Raw genomic sequence first — 18,547 nt, forward strand, 5'->3', positions numbered from 1 at the left:
ACCCTTGTTCCTAAAGACAAACGTCTTCTTTCTCTAGGGGACGCAAGCATAAATAAACCCATAAATAAACCACTCTAGGAACTAAAAATCACAAGCGAGTTGAAACATGTATTCAGACGTATCGTTCCGTGTAAAATTCGAACGATGACTCACACTTGAACAGTAAAAGTAGTCGGGCTTTCAGCTTTCGTCGCTCAACTAAAAACTAGATTAACTATGCTGGAAAGGTATTCACACCTGTCGATTAGCTTTCAAGTGTAATTCAATACAGAGTTCATCAACTAAAATCGCCCTGTCTGAAGCTATCGTACCCACCGTAATTCCATAGAGAAGAGTGGAGATAGATTGAAAATAAAATAATTGTTTTCTATTTTCCATTGTTTTCGGACATGGCGGCTATTAGTTCTTGATTGAAAGCCGAAATAAATGTCAAATATGGCCTATAATTATGTTGTTACTGCTCAAAAACCCACTGCGGTAATTGCGTGTGTTACAGGTATGAATAAAAAAAAATGATAAAAGATTTGATTTTGTATTTTATTGTATTGACATTTGCTCTATTTGAGGTTAGGACCAATTTAAATTGCAAATTTTTTTCACGTGCAGTTGTTATTCTTGTTTCAAATATTAATACGAGGACGATATTTACAGACTGTATTTTATATTGAATTCATTCAACATCGTGTTAATTTTAGTGAGAAATGTCAACATTTTTCTTATGTTCCTCTTATGACTGGCGTAGGGCATTTTGTGAAATTTTGCTAGATTGTTGTAAACTGCTTGACCACTGTAAACAATTATTAGGCGGACACGCTATTCTTCTAAAGAAACGTGAATTTAAAAACCATTTTGTCGTGGTATTTAAAAAAGTCTGCTTCAGACATCTTAGTACATGCCTACATGTTTAGCTGCATGTTGTCAAGTAGATTGTGCAATAACATTCGAGACTGAAATATCACAACTCAAATACGATTAGTCCTTGAATATTATGATTTTTAACGAACCCCTTTTTATTTAACAATATATCTTTTCAAATTGGAGGGAAAATATTGATTTCTCGGTAGAAAATAATGATTATTATAAATCTTTACTGATAATTTCATGACAGGGTGTGACTGATACATGTTAATATTTAATTGTAAATTATCTTTCTAGGAAACTTCACATCACCTACAGATTTGAATCTGTTGGTAGCAAAGAACTCTAGGTTAGAAGTTTACTTGGTAACGCCAGAAGGGTTACGGCCTATGAAAGAAGTTGGAATATATGGAAAAATTGCCAAAATTAAACATTTCCGACCGCCTGTAAGTATTTATTAAGAGCGAGACATAATTTTGTCGACAAATTAAGAATATGTCAATCAAATAAAATAAGGGTAAATATTTGGGATTGCTGGCCATACTTAATACAATTTATTTTTAAATAAAACCTTTTGATTCGCCTTAATTACCATAAAAGGAAACCATCTGCATTTGGGAAATTTTTAATTTTAGCATTCTAATTTTCAATTGCGTATAATGAACATTCGCTTTCGTTATATAGGATGACAGCCATTTAAAATAATCTGTTAGTGTCATTTTCTTATATTGGTATTCCTGATACTATACGAGTGGCTAGAAGAGTCGTTATTACATTTTACTCTATGCAAATTAGATAGGTACTATCTTGGCGAGCTGTGGAAATAAAATAAAATTAAATGAAGGCATTTAGGCATGTTTTTTTAAATGTATATATTTTTTAAAGGTTGGGTTAGTTTGATATAAGGTAGGTTAGGTTAGGCTTTTTTACATACAAAATTATTAAGAAATTGTTGCAAAAAAACATAAATAATTAAAACTAATTTAATTAAATTTTTTCTAGAGTTCCGCCAAAATATTGCCTACTTAATATGTACGAATTAAATGGTAATAACGTTTCTTCTAGCCCCGCGTGTAGTATCAGAAATATCAACATATGAAAATATCGTTGACAGAAATGATTGGAAATGGTTGTCATCCCAAACAAAGAAGCGAATTTTCAATATACGTAATTAATAATTGGAATGTTAAAATTAAATATTTCCCAAATGCAGATAGCTGCCTTTTATAGTAATTAAGGTGAATCAAAAGGTTTTATTTAAAAAAAAATCATATTACGCTTAGGCCAGCGATCCCGAATATTTACCAAAATAAGTACAGAAATGCAGTAAATTTTTTCAACAAAATACAACATAGGCTTCTTGATTGAAACTTCTCGTGATGGCATAGAAGGTTGAATGAAAAAAAAAAACCGTTAAAAGGTCCGTCTACACCTAGCAACCTGCAAGCGCAATCAGTTTTGTGCAAAATTTTGCACAAAAAACACGGTACACTATGTGGCATCCATACGACAATGACTTACATGCGTAAACAGTTTGTGCAAAAATCGCAATCATTTGAAGTGTATGCAAGCCATGTGTGCTTTATACAGTTTTGCCATCTTAAACTATTTTCCTTGTGCAAATTAGAGCAAATTTTGTCTGTCCAAATTAACGTTTATGTAATCCGTTTGTGCAGTATATAGCATATATAGTATTTAGCTGTTATAAGGCACATGATTACTTGTTCAAAGCTGAGTCTGTGCAAGTAATTGATAGAGCGTGTAGACTAGAGGTCCTCAAACTTTTTTTGTCTCCCGTAGACCATGTGGTGATTTTTTCTGTTTTGGGTAGACCTGCTTCCCTAATATTGATTTTTTTTTTTTACAAATTCATCTACTTAAATGTGTTTTTGAATTTGACACAGAACTGAAACATTGTTAGGGCTTACTATAGAGTTAAAAATTTGAAAATAAAAAAACTATATATCTGTTGTATTACAGTTAAACATTTATTTAGTAGTTAAAAGACAAAATACAAATCATTAATCAAATACAAAGGAGATGTTTGAGCCTGTTTTGCTATCAAATTTCAATGCTTTAATCAGCAAAAATTGCTTTACTATGTTGTACTTTGAAAACTAATCCATATGCTCCATTTGGGAGACGGGTTTGGGTACCGTAGCCCCTGGAACCGTTTATTGCAACACCTCTGCTGTAGGTTACCCCAAGTGGTTTGGTGATTTAGCAGGGGGAGGTGTGTTCAGGATGCCCCTGCCCACCAACTGCGTGGCACACCGGATCGGGAGAGACTGGTTTGGGGAGACCCTTTGACCTCTCTAACTGGTCTCTCTTGACCCATCGCATTTCGCTGCAGCGAGAGGGATAGATCATTCATCCGTCACTCCTGGATACACTAATCCCTAGATTGCTATCCACCTCTCATACGTTTTCCTTCCCGGGACTTCCTCTCCTTCCTTCCCTTAAAACCCCCATTTACATCTCATGTACAACCAATTTTTTTTTCATTGACATGGACTCTCTGCAAGTCGAAGTCGACCTGGTGGTCCATATAGACCACTTTGGGAATGACTGGTGTAGACGGACCTTAAATCATATTTTCCTCAATCGTCATTGCTAATATATTATTTAAAATCAATAAGACTCCTATATGTAGCATCATTGATCAAACATACAATCTCAAAATGTATGTTTATATTTTAAAAAGTGACAATCCAGTCAAAGTTGTCTTTTCAGCATGCATTATTGATGTTTTTTTTTATCTCCTCCTTCCCCTTGCTTAGTCGGGTTACCCATCGCTTCGACAAGGCGCCTCCAGGCATCTGTCTCATGCTACTTCAGAAGTCTCCGTCCACAACAGGTCCATCCTCTCCTCGCACAGCCCCTGGTGTTACTTTCCTCAAATTTGTCTGGGACAGCCCACTTAATGACTTCTATAATATTTTTACAGCACGAAAATAAAGACCTGGTGTTTCTCCTTACCACGCGCTACAATGCTATGATTCTGGAATGGAGGGTCGGAGCCAACGGAGAGTTGGATGTGGTGACCAGGGCGCACGGGAATGTCGCCGACCGCATCGGCAAACCCTCGGAGAACGGGATCCTGGCTGTGGTGGACCCTCAGGCCAGGGTCATAGGACTGAGGCTGTACGATGGACTCTTCAAAATCATACCCCTGGATAAGGACTCTACTGAATTGAAAGCCGCCAGTTTGAGGTACAGATATTAAATTTAACGTTGTTTTCAACTTAACAGTCCTAATACCTTACAAAGAACATCTTAGCCAACTGAATTAGATATATTGAGACGTCCAATTTAAGGCTTTCAGCGAATATAAAAAGTCATGTTGTCAATGTGCAATATAGTTGTGAATGATGACTACTTGGAGCAGTTGTGTATTTGGGAAGTATGTTTACCAGAGTTAGAAAGGCTGATAGAGATATTAAAGATGGGTAAATACAGGAAAATTTAATGAAGGACCGAACACGGTTGGCGCTAACAAAAAATTACCCAAAGAAGTGAAGCACTAGTCCACAATGGAGTGCTGGTACCTACCCTGATGACCTACCGTGAGGTGTAGAACTGGCAGAAGAAGGACGAAAGTAGACTGAATGCTGTAGAAATGAGATCCCTGATGCATATTTATGATCTTGTGAGAAATGTGGAGATTTGCAAAGAATACAAGACTGATGCAGCGTAATGAGTAAGATTAAGAAAGGGACGCTTAGATGGTTTCGGCATGTAGAGCGAATTAACGAAAAAAGGAGTAAGGAGAATATATGATGCGAAAAGACAGGGACGCCCGAGGAAGACATGGCACAAATAATTATAAGCAATAATTAGTCACCTGAAATATCAATACAAATTGAAAATATCTCCCGAGTAAAAATAAATGCCGCCAACGGGAACTGAACCCGTACCTTCTGATGTCTGGTCAGGTGCTCTGAACCACTGAGCCATATCGGCTTATTTCCAACCCGCCAAATAATTCAATATGTACTAGTACCTCAATCAACAATTACAGCTTATTATATATTTTTTCACCTGTAAACAACTAACTTTATTTTTGTAGGAAAGGCTTCGTTAGTGCTAAATTTCTCACTAGATGGCGTCGAGACATTATATCTACATTTGTTGATGAAATATTTTGACTTGTCAAATATTATTATTTTTAATGATAAACTAATGTTTATAAGACAAGGTTTTATGCATAGCATAAAGGATAACAAATAATTATAATCAATAAGTAGTCATTTATTTTTACTCGGGAGATATTTTCAATTTGTATTGATATTTCAGGCGACTAATTATTTGTTATCCTTTATGCTATGCATAAAACCTTGTCTTATAAACATTAGTTTATCATTACAAATAAGACAAGGCATGATCAAGTGAACCAGAACTTTGAGTTGGGCCATGTAAATGTTGTAAGAATGTGAATGAGGCAAGGAGTGTGTGCCAAGACCGAGTTATTTGGCAGTCTGTCCTCTCCGCCTACCCCTGCGGAACGGCATGATGGTTAGTTAGTTAGTATAAATTAGAATTTAAAACATTGTAAATCCAAATAAAAATATTAATATAGTATGCTCGGCTTGCAGATTGCTTTTTAGATTGTTTTTACTTAAATCTTTAATGTGATCTTAGATTTGTCAATACTTTTAGTGAATTGGGATTTTTTTTGGAATTTTTATTCATAATAAAATTGTAATAATTATGAAAATAGTTAATTTTATATAGCGCAGTTTTGTGAAGGTCAACCTCAAGTGCGCTTTACAATAAATGACCTAACCCAATGTAATGAAAAAATAACAAGTTTAGCCAGTGAGACAGGCATAGCAAAATAACAAGTGTAGCCAGTGATACAGGCATAGCAAAATAACATGTTTAGCCAGTGAGACAGGCATAGCAAAATAACAAGTGTAGCCAGTGACACAGGCATAGCAAAATAACAAGTGTAGCCAGTGAGACAGGCATAGCAAAATAACAAGTGTAGCCAGTGAGACAGGCATAGCAAAATAACAAGTGTAGCCAGTGAGACAGGCATAGCAAAATAACAAGTGTAGCCAGTGACACGGGCATAGCAAAATAACAAGTGTAGCCAGTGAGACAGACATAGCAAAAATAAAATACAAATTAAAAACCACTCTAATATTTATTCCAGATGAATTAAGAGAAAAGAGAAAACCTACTGTACATTTGTAATTATTTTCTTTGCGTCTATTTATATATTTTTATATTGTTTTCTTCACAGACTGGAGGAATTAAATGTACAAGATGTAGAGTTTTTACACGGCTGTGCTAATCCCACTTTGATCCTTATCCACCAAGACCTCAATGGAAGACATATTAAGGTAATTATTTATTGAAACAGTATTAATACGATTCAAACAATATGAATTAGAAAAGCATATTATATAGAAAGAACAAAGATTGGGGTGTTATTGATTCTCATGATCAAACTTAGAATAGTCGGCCTGCCGGCAGATGCTCTACTGATTGTGTTAATTACATACACTTGAGGCGATGCACCACGTCGTGTAACATTTGGAATCGGGCCGCTAACAATAATACTCCTTAAGGAGATGTCGGTAGGGTTTAAATTCCCGCTCAACACCATCCGCTTGTTTTGATTTATGAAAGTTAAAAACATCGCCGAAAAGTGTGTTTTATTTTATTTTGCGAAATCAGGCATACATACCTATTTAAAAAATTTCTATATGCAACAAAACCACAATATTTTGAACTTCAAAGCAGTTTTTATAGGCCTGATATTTTATTTTTGTCTAGGCTTATAAAAAGATTCATCAAAAAAATGGTGAAGACCAAGATGTGTTCTTTTTGCAATATTTAATTAAAAAATATACCAAAAACACATGATTTTGCATTACTAAACTGGTTGTGTTTCGCCTTAATTATGTTTTTACACAGGGGATACATTCCACAGAGTACCGTGGAAAAAAAAACTGTAATTACACATTGTTTAGAAAAATAGAAAAGGTTCTATTTAATGAAACTCATTTCAGGATGTCATAAATAAAACACATTATTGTTTATTCCTACACATTTATCGTGTAGTGCTTATGCACTGGGGTAGGAAAAATATAGGATTATAATAATAGATGTATCCTGACGCTTTGTTGATCGTTTTATATAAAACTGGTGTAAATAAGACAGAATTCACTGTATGTCTCGAATAAATCCCTAAAATTGTTTCAATTTATTGAAGGTATTATAGAAGTATTTATGTTTGTAATAATCTTGCAATTTTGCTATTTACAGACACACGAAATAAGCTTAAGAGACAAGGAATTTGTGAAAATCCCCTGGAAGCAAGACAATGTTGAAACGGAAGCCTGTTTACTTATTCCCGTTCCCAGTCCTTTTGGTAATTTCATTTTCAACCAAAACTGCAATTTATAATTTGATGAATTACATTAATTTTGTTTTGTTTTCATTGCTATCAAAATATTTTAACAACAGGTTAATGTTTTCTAGGTGGTGCAATTGTAATAGGTCAGGAGTCTATAGTTTATCACGATGGGCAAAGTTATGTCGCTGTAGCGCCTCCACAAATCAAGGTAATCCACAATTCTATGAACTTTTTTTATGTGAATACTGCGCAAGAGTCGTATTTGCCCAGAGCAAATGGGTCTATGGTATCCTCTATAATTAGGGCATTTTGTGAGGCTAAAGGGGGTGGGTAGGGAAAAGATATGGAGAAGAGAGCCTGGCTATTCAGATCTCACTAAACAAGGCTAAAACCATTTCAAGCAGCATTTCAATTCTGAATTGTGGTCTATTCAATTCTATACTGTATGTATTTACCACTCACTGCAAATATACTATTTATCAGTGCATTCTGCTGATGCGCTCATATCTGATTTCACAATAAATTTGTCAGTAATTGAGTTGTTTCAAATAAGTTAATCCTTCTCTCCAAATATGAATCCAATCGAGCTTTTCAAATATTTATTTTATATTATATAAACTAACAGTACATTAAATCATAGTACAATATGGAAAGAAAGGAAAAAATGTAAGATTATATTTAATCTAAGACAACAAGAAAAAAGAATACACAATAGATTAACTTGTTAACCGCTCACTAACTGTTTTAGTGCAATCCTTATATTGCAAGTACGTTTGTAAATTGCTACATTTTTAAGTTAAATTATGTGTGAAATATAACAATCAATAAATAATAAATCAACTTTATTTGCTTACACCTGATTTCATACTCGCCACCTCTGGACCCATAGTCAAGGATCTTCACCGCTCGGGTGGCCGGCCAAGGGGAGGTTATGGGGCTTGTTTTCAAAACTAGATATTGAGTGATTGTGGCTCCATTTATTTTCGGTAAATAGCCGTCAAAAAATGTTGGCAAGATGAAATTGACTGATTCACTGCCCTCTGAAAACTTTTCCACTCAGTTTTGTTTATTTGTACTGTATTATTATATCGAATATTGTTGATTTAATCCTTTCAGTACAGCACGATTAGCTGCTACTGCAAGGTGGACTCCAAGGGTCTCCGCTACCTCCTGGGAGATATGGCGGGCCGACTCTTCATGCTGTTCCTGGAGCTCAGCGACCGGTCCGACGGGACCCAGGTGGTTAAAGATCTCATCGTGGAGCTCCTAGGTGGGTCTATCGGTATATATCCTTCTACCTATTATGGTTGTTATTGCGCTTTGTGCTTAAAAGTCTAACGCGTCAGCTAATTACATGGTTGAGTGCATAGATAAAAGAAAAAAAGGGAGATGTATCATTATTAGTATGAGAATGCACGCACTAAAGTGTCACCATCTTCGTTCACCCGTACTACGCAGAGCTACTTTGTTTCTAACGCATAACTTTCATCGCATATCCACTATAGTCCATGCTGTTTGGTCGTAGCTCGTCAACATTCGGCATGCTTCCATGCCATTCTCCTTTTGTTTCTATTATCTATGTTTGAGTGCATTGCTTGATAATATTGTAACATACGAATTGATGTAATTATGCTATTACAATTTTGACCCCCCACTGTCATAGTGAGAAATATGATCTAAACGGTGTTAGAAAGAGAACATACCATGCTTTATATTCAAACCTAAAATTTAACCACAGAAAAATTTAAATGTTTTTATGAAACGAAATGAAATTTTGTGAATTTTTTATTAATTATTTTTACATGAAGTGACAAAAAAAGTTAGGTGACTATAATGTTTATAACGGACATTATAAATTTTTTTGAACCTCCTATTTTTTGTAACATATTTTATGAAGTATAAGTTTTTAAATTATTTTTTTTACCAAATTAATCAAAATATATTTAAGTTTATTGTATTAAATTTTTTTTTTTACTATGAACTAAAAGAAGCAACTATTTGAAAAAATATTAAATGTAAGATAAAGTTACATAAATTACTAAAATACTGTTTTCATACATTACAAATTTAATACATTTCTCAGATCTGTAATCATTTCAATAAAATAAGATACTTTAAGTTATAAAAAAAATATTCAAAGTCAATGGACAGCGCTAAGTGGCGGGGGTACAAAAAATGGCCATGTCTAATAAAATATGTGAGTGTTTGTATTTTTTTCATTACCTCTAATTTTATTAACAAAAAACATAAGGTGAGCCTTTTTTAAACCTTTTTTATGTTTGCATTTATATTTCACAACTTGTATGTTTATTTCTAATAATGAAATTTGAAAGTGTATTCAATCACCCTTCAAAAACAGGTTTTAGTTTTCGTATGCATTCAGAAATATTAATTTTATTTGGGTTTTATTGTAAATCGGAAATATTCTGTCGGACCATCTGACAGAATAAGCCAGAGGCCGGAGGGGTCAAGCATCCCATCTTTATTTTTGTATTTATTTATCCTACTTGGATAATTTATATAATATCCTGCTTGTTCTATAAGATACAAATTTAATATTATGTAGTTTATTATAAATTATGTTATTTATTAATGTTTTCCTTAATCGTGTTATACTAATGTGGATGATGTCTTTGAAACCGGAAGAAACCGCCATATCCAAATAGATAAAGGAGAAAATCTGTTTTGATTGTCTCTCCAACTGTGGGGTTTTCGTGTAATGAAATTTTCACAGTCGTTCCTGTCTAAAATTTCACACATCTATCTCCAGTTCACAATGTCATTTCCGTCATAAGCAATGGAACTTTGAAATATTTTTTGTTTTTACATTAACTCCACACAGGAGGACTGGGGGAAATATGCATTTAATATAAAGATATAAGACAAATTTCCATGAAGAAAGATTCCAAAAAAGGGTTTTTAAAGTTTTTAAGTGAAAAATATAGGTTACCTAATAAACAAATCAACTTATAAACATTTTTGTTTACTACAATACATAATAGAGCTACAAATTATAGGCGCTATTGTATACTAATATCTCGTTGAAACTTGTTCCACTATTAGAACGCGATAAGCGGTGCGCGTAGAACGGATCCGATAGTTTTAGTTAGAGTGTTGGGAGAGTTGGAGGTAAAAAAAAGAAACATATTTTTTCGTTTCAAGTCTCATATAAATATAATACATCAATGCAATACATCTATTTTTAAATGTCTTTTAAAAAAAAAAACAATGTTTGACTGACAATTGAACATCTCTACCAAGGAACTGGAGTCGACAACTCCAACCTCGCCAAATGCCGATCGGGTAGGACTGACATTTATTTTGCATATTAGCTGCTGTAATGTCATACGATTGTGTGTACTTGATTGCTACCAGAAGTTGATAGAATGCATTGTCATTAACAACGAGTCTATATGCCGAGTTTCAGCTCGATTGGATGTCTGAAAGTGGGTTAATTTCCGCTTCCAATATTTGCATTCATTCACGAAAACGAAAGTGAAATTCAAATAGATGTAAATAAAAATAAAAAAAACAGATATACAAAAAATTGCACAACAATGATGGTTTATCTCAACAAACATTTTTATTCAAAATTTATAGTACCTTCAATACTTTTTCAATAAATCATTCATCTCTTAAAGAGTGTTGATAGTCTAGCAAAGGCTGGTTATTATTTTTTATATATTACCCACACACAGGCACCGCCTTTGTGGTTTACCTTGACTTTTTAACATTTAATACTTTGAAAAAAAAAAAAAAACACTTTTAACAGCCTATTTAAATTAATATTTCGACCAAAAAAAACGCAGTTTTTCCGATTTTTATATTTCATTATATTAAAACTTGGGTTGGGTAAGATTATTAAAATAAAAAATTACTATTACCTCTCTAAAATTTTAATGGCCTGTATTCTATAATTGGAAACGCAAATATAATTAAAAAATCCAAGGTTCGAATCCCAATTAAGACCGTTATCTTTTTATTTTTCTCTTTCTTGTTCGGTTTCATGTTTAGATTTATTAGTATTATCTTCTTCTACAATGATATTCTAATAAAATATTGAATATTCATTTATACTTTTAGAACAAGTTAATAGGGTATCCCATATAAATAAAATCGGATATGTTTATCTGAGACACTATCTAGGTTACAAACCAATTCTTTAAAATTTCTAATTGTTCAAAAAAATAGCTGCCAAAAATATGGAAAAAATTACTTGCAAAATAATATTGTTAATTCTTAATTTGAAATATGAGAATGACAAAATGACGTATTCGACCGGTCAGTGGTTGAGTGGGCACAGCGCTTGGGTCTCACCCGAGCGTCGCGTGTTCGATTCCTCGGCTGGCTAAGTCCTCCATCACAACACAAGCAACATTTTCGGCTTTCTGTGGTGGTAGTAGGAGATTTTCAAACATTGTTGGGTTATTCGTGACCCGGGAATGTTTGTCTTTCTTTTAAAAAAAAAAAAAAAAATAATAATAATAATTAGATCATAATGGTCAAGTGGTTAAAGACATCCCGGTAAGACAGAGATCCTGGGATCGATTCTTGATACCATTATCTTTATTTTCTGTGTCTTGTTCTGTTTCATGATTTATTAGTATTATCGTAATCTATTTTTTTTAAATTATTCAGTTTTGTTAGGTATTTTTACATGAAAAAGGTAGCACAGCCATTCCGCTTGATGCTATTTTCAGGATTAAAGTTATTTTAGAAAAAATGAGTTTTAGAATTTGGCATAAAATGGCTTCAATTTGAGCTTTTGCCTCACAATAATGTGATTCCAGGTGATGAAAGCGACAACACGTAAAAACTTGAGCTTTTGCCTCACAATAATGTGATTCCAGGTGATGAAAGCGACAACACGTAAAAACGTATTGATGTTGCTATCCTACTGTCCTAGGCGACTCGTAGCACCCCAGGAATTGAAATATGTGTCAAGTTCTTATGCATTGAAGACTTTACTGAAGGTTTTACTCACGGCGGCAGTGCTTGAACTGATTTTTTTTCCAACCAGAAACCTTTCTTCTAATTTTTATGAAACATTTAAGTAGACACTCTTCTCACTCCCTCTTCTAAACTGCCGTAAGTCAGAATGTGTTAATATGGGAAAGTGGACTTAAAGTTATTTGAACTCTTTTCAATCTGTTGGTAGGTAGGTACACTGATTGATTTGACTGTGTAGATATGTACATAGAGAATATGCGTATATTCAAAGTTCGTTATCACAGTTTGATATATTATAAATACTCGCTGTACTCGAAATAATAACAAAGATTTACTCCGAATTCCTGTAATGCATACTACTTTCAGACAAAGACATTTTAGGTACATTGCAACAAGATTGTACAATATTCTTCAAGAGAACAGTGTGATACTCAAACAAATTTCAAAAAGAACATTATAATTTGGATAAAAAGTAATAATAGGGCCTTTACCGGTGGCCTAAGGGCCTGTTCCCACTTCCATTTTAAAAACGGAGGCGGGTCCCGTTTTAAAAACGGATGCCCTAGCGGCTGTAGTGGATGTATGGAGCTGTTCACACTTGTCCGACACGATTTGAAAACGGATCCGACATTTTTTGTCGCCAGTGCAGCTCGTCCATTTTCATAGTTTTGTATGGAGCTGTTCACACTTGTCGCCTAGTCGTTCCGGCCGAGTCCCCGCCACACCCCGACCCCTCCCCGCCCGAAAAACTCACGGACCGCCACTGGAAGACCCAGTAGCCAACAAACTACAATATTTTGTTTTTAATTATATAAAAACAAAACGCTTGGTGTACACAACTTTTTATATCAAAATTATCAACATGTATCAAAATTATCAACATGTTTCAAAATTTATTTTTTATTTTTTAAATTTTACTTATTTTTCTTTATTTTAAAGCTTAAATGAGCTGCACCATGCACTTAAGAGTGTTTGGTGATCAGTTTTTAGTTTAATAAACACATAATAAAAAATATTTGAGTTGTAATTGTTTTCTTACCTTAAAAATATCGATAGCCTTTCTGCAGGATAAATGCACTCTCTCAATTTTGTATTTTGATGCGTTAAGCTCTCTGAAATTTGTTCCAGTAGATGGTTAAAGGAAGTGATAGACGTTCTAAAATAATTAAAGAACTTTAGTTAATCACTTCTCAATTGACCAATTAACACTTGGAAAGTTCCTATAGAAAATCTTTCACCAGAAATTTCCTTTAAATTTTTTTCCTTCTTTTTAATAAGTACCACATGACAACAAGAGCTTCATCATCGTCCATTGCGCGCGATCGTCTGCTGAAAAATGAGCAAATAAAATGTTTTGGCTGAACTGACAATTATTTGTTTTCGTAGAGTATGATCCGATTTTAAAACGGATCCGTTTTTAAAACAGAGGTGTGAACAGGGCCGTAGAGCATCCGTTTTTAAAACTGGACCCGCCTCCGATTTGAAAACGGAAGTGGGAACGGGCCCTCACCCAAATTTGAAACTACTGATAAAAATATGAGTGTTTATATTAAAATATAAGTGTAGGTATACTCACAAGTAGTTAAATTAACTATTAAAATGACTGCTTCAATACAGGCTAGCCGCTAGCCTAGTGAGGCAGGTTATGTAGTTTAGAATTTAGTACATATTGAGTGCTCATTCCCCGCCTATCTACATTTAATGTTTTAATAAATTTTTTTCCGAAGAAAGCAAACACTTTGTGATTTGACATATTATTAAATTATATAAAACCTTTGTTTTTAATCACTACTTCATTTAAATTTATTCGTCAAACTGGTTTCGCTTGGCTCAAATAGTATAAGTGCTGTAAAATCGCAGTAAAAATTTAAAACTTTTAAAATTAAACTAATATTTTTTTATGAAAACAAGTATTTATTTCAAGTTTTCATTTTTTTTAAATTATTTATCTACTTTTTTTTATATTAAAATGTGTTAAAAAAACTTATCTTAAGGCGAAATAGGTAGACTTGACCTGAAATTTGGCATTTTTGAGGCCACTTTTAGACCTATGGACACTTTTCTAGAAAAAAACACAAATTGATTTCGAAAGATCGTTATTTTATCTTGTAAAGTAAGATGTAAAATTTTGAAAAATAATATTATTTTCATATCATAATAAAGTGTTACCGTTGGACGATGCGCAGATTTGTTGCATTTTCAAAGGTGAAGTTGTATTATACAGCAAAATATTTCAAATCATTGAATAATAATGTATAAACAATCAATAAATTATCTATCATATGTATGTATAAGAATTTTGTTTTTATTTCAAATAAAATTACTAATAAATAAATCCGAGCACGCGTTTTGTGACGAAAATCCCTCAATTGGACTATTTATTTATGGTCTTACAAATTGGTATAGTTCAGATTTTTTTAGAAAAATAATTTACCAAGACATAATTGAAACATTAGAAATAATTTATGACCAAAAAATATATTCTTAAAGTATATAATAGTAATTAATTTCGATTCGCGTTTGTTGTTTGTGTCTTGCCCCGGCGCAAGCCGAAATTTTATCATTCCCCGCTGCGACAGGGCGGCGAGCGGACGTCTGTTCCACGCCAGTCTACTTGATAACATTTTAAAGAAATTCCTCGCTTAAAAATGAGGAGGAAAATACCCTCGAAAAAAAGTTTTATTAGATAGCACAAATTACGACATCAAAAACGTACGTGGGAGATATATTTTCAGAAAAAACAAAGGTTAGTGATATTTAATTATCCGTGTACATTGTTCGTACTTATATGCTACAGGGTCGTTCGAAAGAATCAGTCAGAATAAGCACATATTTTTATAACATTTGGCGATAATTTTGTGTTGTTTAATTTCCAGGGAAAAGAATCAACTATGGACAGGAGTTTATGTCTGTTATCGTTTTTTCATGTATAAATGTTAAAACTTATGCCAAAGTACGTGAAACTGTTTGTGATTGGTAGTCAAAAAGTGACACGAACCAAATGAATTTCGATTCATGATGTGCGATTCAAATCATTTTTTTGTTCATAATTTCTATTTTATTGTCCAATTCACTATTACATTGGTATAATTCAACATATTTAATGTTTTTTGTGTTACTTTTTGTCAGTTTCATAATGTCATATTGTGAATTGAGCTTCTTGTTTTAGGAAAAAAAAAGAAGGTTATTTTTGACATACAAACCTATGATTTTTACTCATGAATTTAATAACATTTCGAAAATTAGACGAGTTAGGTCGCTCCGTTAATCATGAAAACAAATACATGAAAGCGATACAATATTATGCAATCGCATAACTACATATGTAGGTAGGTACCGTAGAAAATAGTTGGAAATAAAACCTAGTTTTAATATATAAACTACTTCAGTTGTAAGGAATAAACCCTCTTTTCAATGTCATACATATCAAATCAAGTAATACTTTGAAGATAAGTATTAGAAATAAAACTTACCGGTAATACCTTTCGGACAAACGAATAAATAAGTAAAACAAAAGATTTTTACTCACCTTTGGAAAACTCGTGTAAAATATTTAAAAAAAAAACAAATTAAACAAATATTTGAAATTTTTTTAAATGTATATTTATATACCTACATATTTTATATCTACCATGTCAACAAACTGCATTTGTATTTATTTATGTTTACGCACTCCGACGTATAATTTACAAATATGTATGTAACTACTTATAAGGAAGAAAGCTACAACCAAGAATTAAACAACAATAATTGTTATTTCATCGGAACCATGCTGTAGTTTTCACTGCCGCGCGAGTGGACGGCTCGCAGCGGAATGAATTCGGTATTTCTGTCTCGGTCTAAAAAAACGTCCGATCGCGAGATCGTCTTCTAACGAAATTTGAATTCTCGTCCGCTGGTTAAATCGCCTTAATTTGTTGGTAGGTGGGTACACCGATTGATTTTATTTAACCTGCATAGGTTTTTAAAATTTTGAATGTAAATAAAACTTGATATAATTCCAGGTGAAATCCCCATTCCGGAATGCATGACCTACCTGGACAACGGGGTGGTGTTTGTGGGGTCACGTGTGGGGGACTCTGCCCTGGTGCGCCTTTCCTTGGCTAAGGGGGAGGGGGGGCAGTATGTGCAAGTCATGGAGTCCTTCACCAACCTGGCGCCCATCGTGGACATGTGCATCGTGGACCTTGAGAGGCAGGGCCAGGGCCAGCTGATCACGTGCTCCGGTAAGGCTTTATATGTTCCGTTGGTTCTCAAGCTTGTTCATTAAGATCAACCAACAGAAAATTCCTAGAAGTGTGATCTATATGAGTTTGAAAGAAACCTATTGTTGCTAATTTACATTTTTCGACTCCTAAGCCCTGATGATGGACACTCGGCTGACCAATTTTAAAATAAGTAATGCGCAAAATTGACTACATAACCAAAATTGGAAAATTTCTCTTGACTTGGTGCTTTTTTACCTCAATTATTTATTTATAGCTTTTTTATTTGCATTTTTCAGTATTTATTTATTGTTTATTTGCAAAAACAGTATGAACCAGAACATTGCAATATCGATAATTAACATTTACAAAAAAGTGAATAACAAATAGGTACATTTACAAGTGGGACAAAGAAAAAAGTTTCAAATTTAGATTTACAATTTTAAGTATTGAGTAATAATATTTCACGTTTAAATACGTTGTAGGACATGTGGAAAATATCCACATTTCCTGCGAGGCAGTTAATTAACCTAGTGATTCTTCCCAAGGGCATCACCATTGGTAAGTTAGTTCTGCACCTAGGAAGAATCAAAAGCCTGTGTTGGCGGCCTCGCGCGAAATTATCCGGGACATAAAATCCTATTTTAGCCAGAATGTCTGGTATTGATACTAAACCGTTTAGTAGCTTATACGCCATCAGGAGTAATGCAACATCCCTTCTGGAACTAAGGCTGCATATACCCAGCATTCCCGAGATAAATGCTGTTGGAAACAGCCATGGGTAATAACCAAACTCTCTCATGTAGAGGTATCGTAAAAACTTTTTTTGTATCTTCTCGACCATTAGTACATAGACAGTGTCCTCTGGCCCCCATACCTGAGATCCATTCTCGAGAATGCTACGCACTAAGCTAAAGTAAAGCAGCCTTATTACTGCAAGGTTGGTCAAGTCTTTCGAATTGTGTATGACAAAACCCAACATCTTAGTGGCTGATTTACAGATCTTTTCAATATGAGCGTGAAATGTTAAGCGAATGTCGTACACAATTCCCAAGTCCTTGCAAGTCACCATGTGCTTCAGTGACGTATCTTTCATTTTGTAATTAAAATATATGGTCTTGTGTGCCCTTGTAAAGCACATCACTGAACATTTTTGGAAGTAAAGCACATCACTGAACGTTATGGTACCTACCTACCTGAAGAACGTTTAAAAAAAAAAGATTGTCTTTGAGAATGTGATATTTCTTTGGACAAATTGTATAATTCCTGAATTTGAATTTCAAAAAATATTACTTAAATAATATGGTATATAATAATTAGTTGGTAGGTATTTAAGTACCTACTTACAAATTGAATGGAATCAATTCTTGTAAAATTAGGGTAAATGCGTAATGGTTAAGTTAAATAATAATAAAAAGGTTAATGTAGGCATGATTGAATATGTGGCGGCCTGCGTCTTTTGACCTTCCTGAACATTTTGTTTGTGCTGGCTATAGGGGGAAGTGTAACAAGGCATAATAACCTAAAAATTAACTATTATTTAACAACACTATGTACTACCTACTAAACAAAATTTAACATTTTATTTATTGTTTGTAGGAGCATTCAAACAGGGATCCCTTCGTATCATCAGAAATGGTATCGGCATTCAAGAACACGCCTCCATTGACCTTCCAGGAATTAAAGGGATGTGGGCCCTGACCCTAGCAGAAGGGTCTACCTATCACGATACGCTGGTTCTAGCTTTTGTTGGACAGACAAGGTAAGCTGCTGTTGGTTCAGCAGCCAAATACACACAGATGAAATGAGTTACATTCATATTGCATACTTTTCTGATTATTGCTCTTTTATATGGTCCCAAAATAATGATTGTATTTCTTCTTTTCTCTTCTCTAGGGTTCTTACTTTAAATGGAGAAGAAGTCGAGGAGACGGACATTGGTGGATTCTTGTCAGATCACCAAACTTTCTACACTGGAAATGTCTGCCACAATCAATTGATCCAGGTAACAACACAATATTTATTTATTTTCGGTAAAGTATCTTTAAAGTATTATAAATATCCATGTAGAATCTTCCCTCTTGGCCATTATCAAAATCAATATCAATCACCATCTACTAAAAAACCTGAAACTTTCCATATTCCTTTTACAAAGAACCAACTCAAC

At 33.8% G+C, this 18,547-nt stretch overlaps 1 protein-coding gene across 2 annotated transcripts in view; it reads left to right on the plus strand.

The window, feature by feature from the left end:
* The first annotated feature begins 360 nt into the window (after positions 1–360).
* Positions 361–18,547, plus strand: part of pic (DNA damage-binding protein pic) — a 37,293-nt gene continuing 19,106 nt past the window's right edge. Inside the window, exons 1-10 of one of the 2 annotated variants that reach the window (XM_089641401.1) lie at positions 361–496; positions 1,156–1,304; positions 3,806–4,071; positions 6,107–6,206; positions 7,135–7,240; positions 7,351–7,433; positions 8,342–8,507; positions 16,180–16,401; positions 17,980–18,142; positions 18,277–18,385. In XM_089641401.1, the coding sequence (XP_089497527.1) occupies positions 427–496; positions 1,156–1,304; positions 3,806–4,071; positions 6,107–6,206; positions 7,135–7,240; positions 7,351–7,433; positions 8,342–8,507; positions 16,180–16,401; positions 17,980–18,142; positions 18,277–18,385 (1,434 nt within the window). In that variant the 5' untranslated portion in view covers positions 361–426. The remainder of the gene's footprint in view (positions 497–1,155; positions 1,305–3,805; positions 4,072–6,106; positions 6,207–7,134; positions 7,241–7,350; positions 7,434–8,341; positions 8,508–16,179; positions 16,402–17,979; positions 18,143–18,276; positions 18,386–18,547) is intronic. The other variant, XM_089641402.1, reaches the window with a different exon arrangement.

This window comes from Hesperophylax consimilis, chromosome 16 (assembly GCF_061612785.1).
Source record: "Hesperophylax consimilis isolate HC1 chromosome 16, BYU_Hcon_1.0, whole genome shotgun sequence".
Classification (NCBI taxonomy): Eukaryota; Metazoa; Arthropoda; class Insecta; order Trichoptera; family Limnephilidae; genus Hesperophylax; species Hesperophylax consimilis.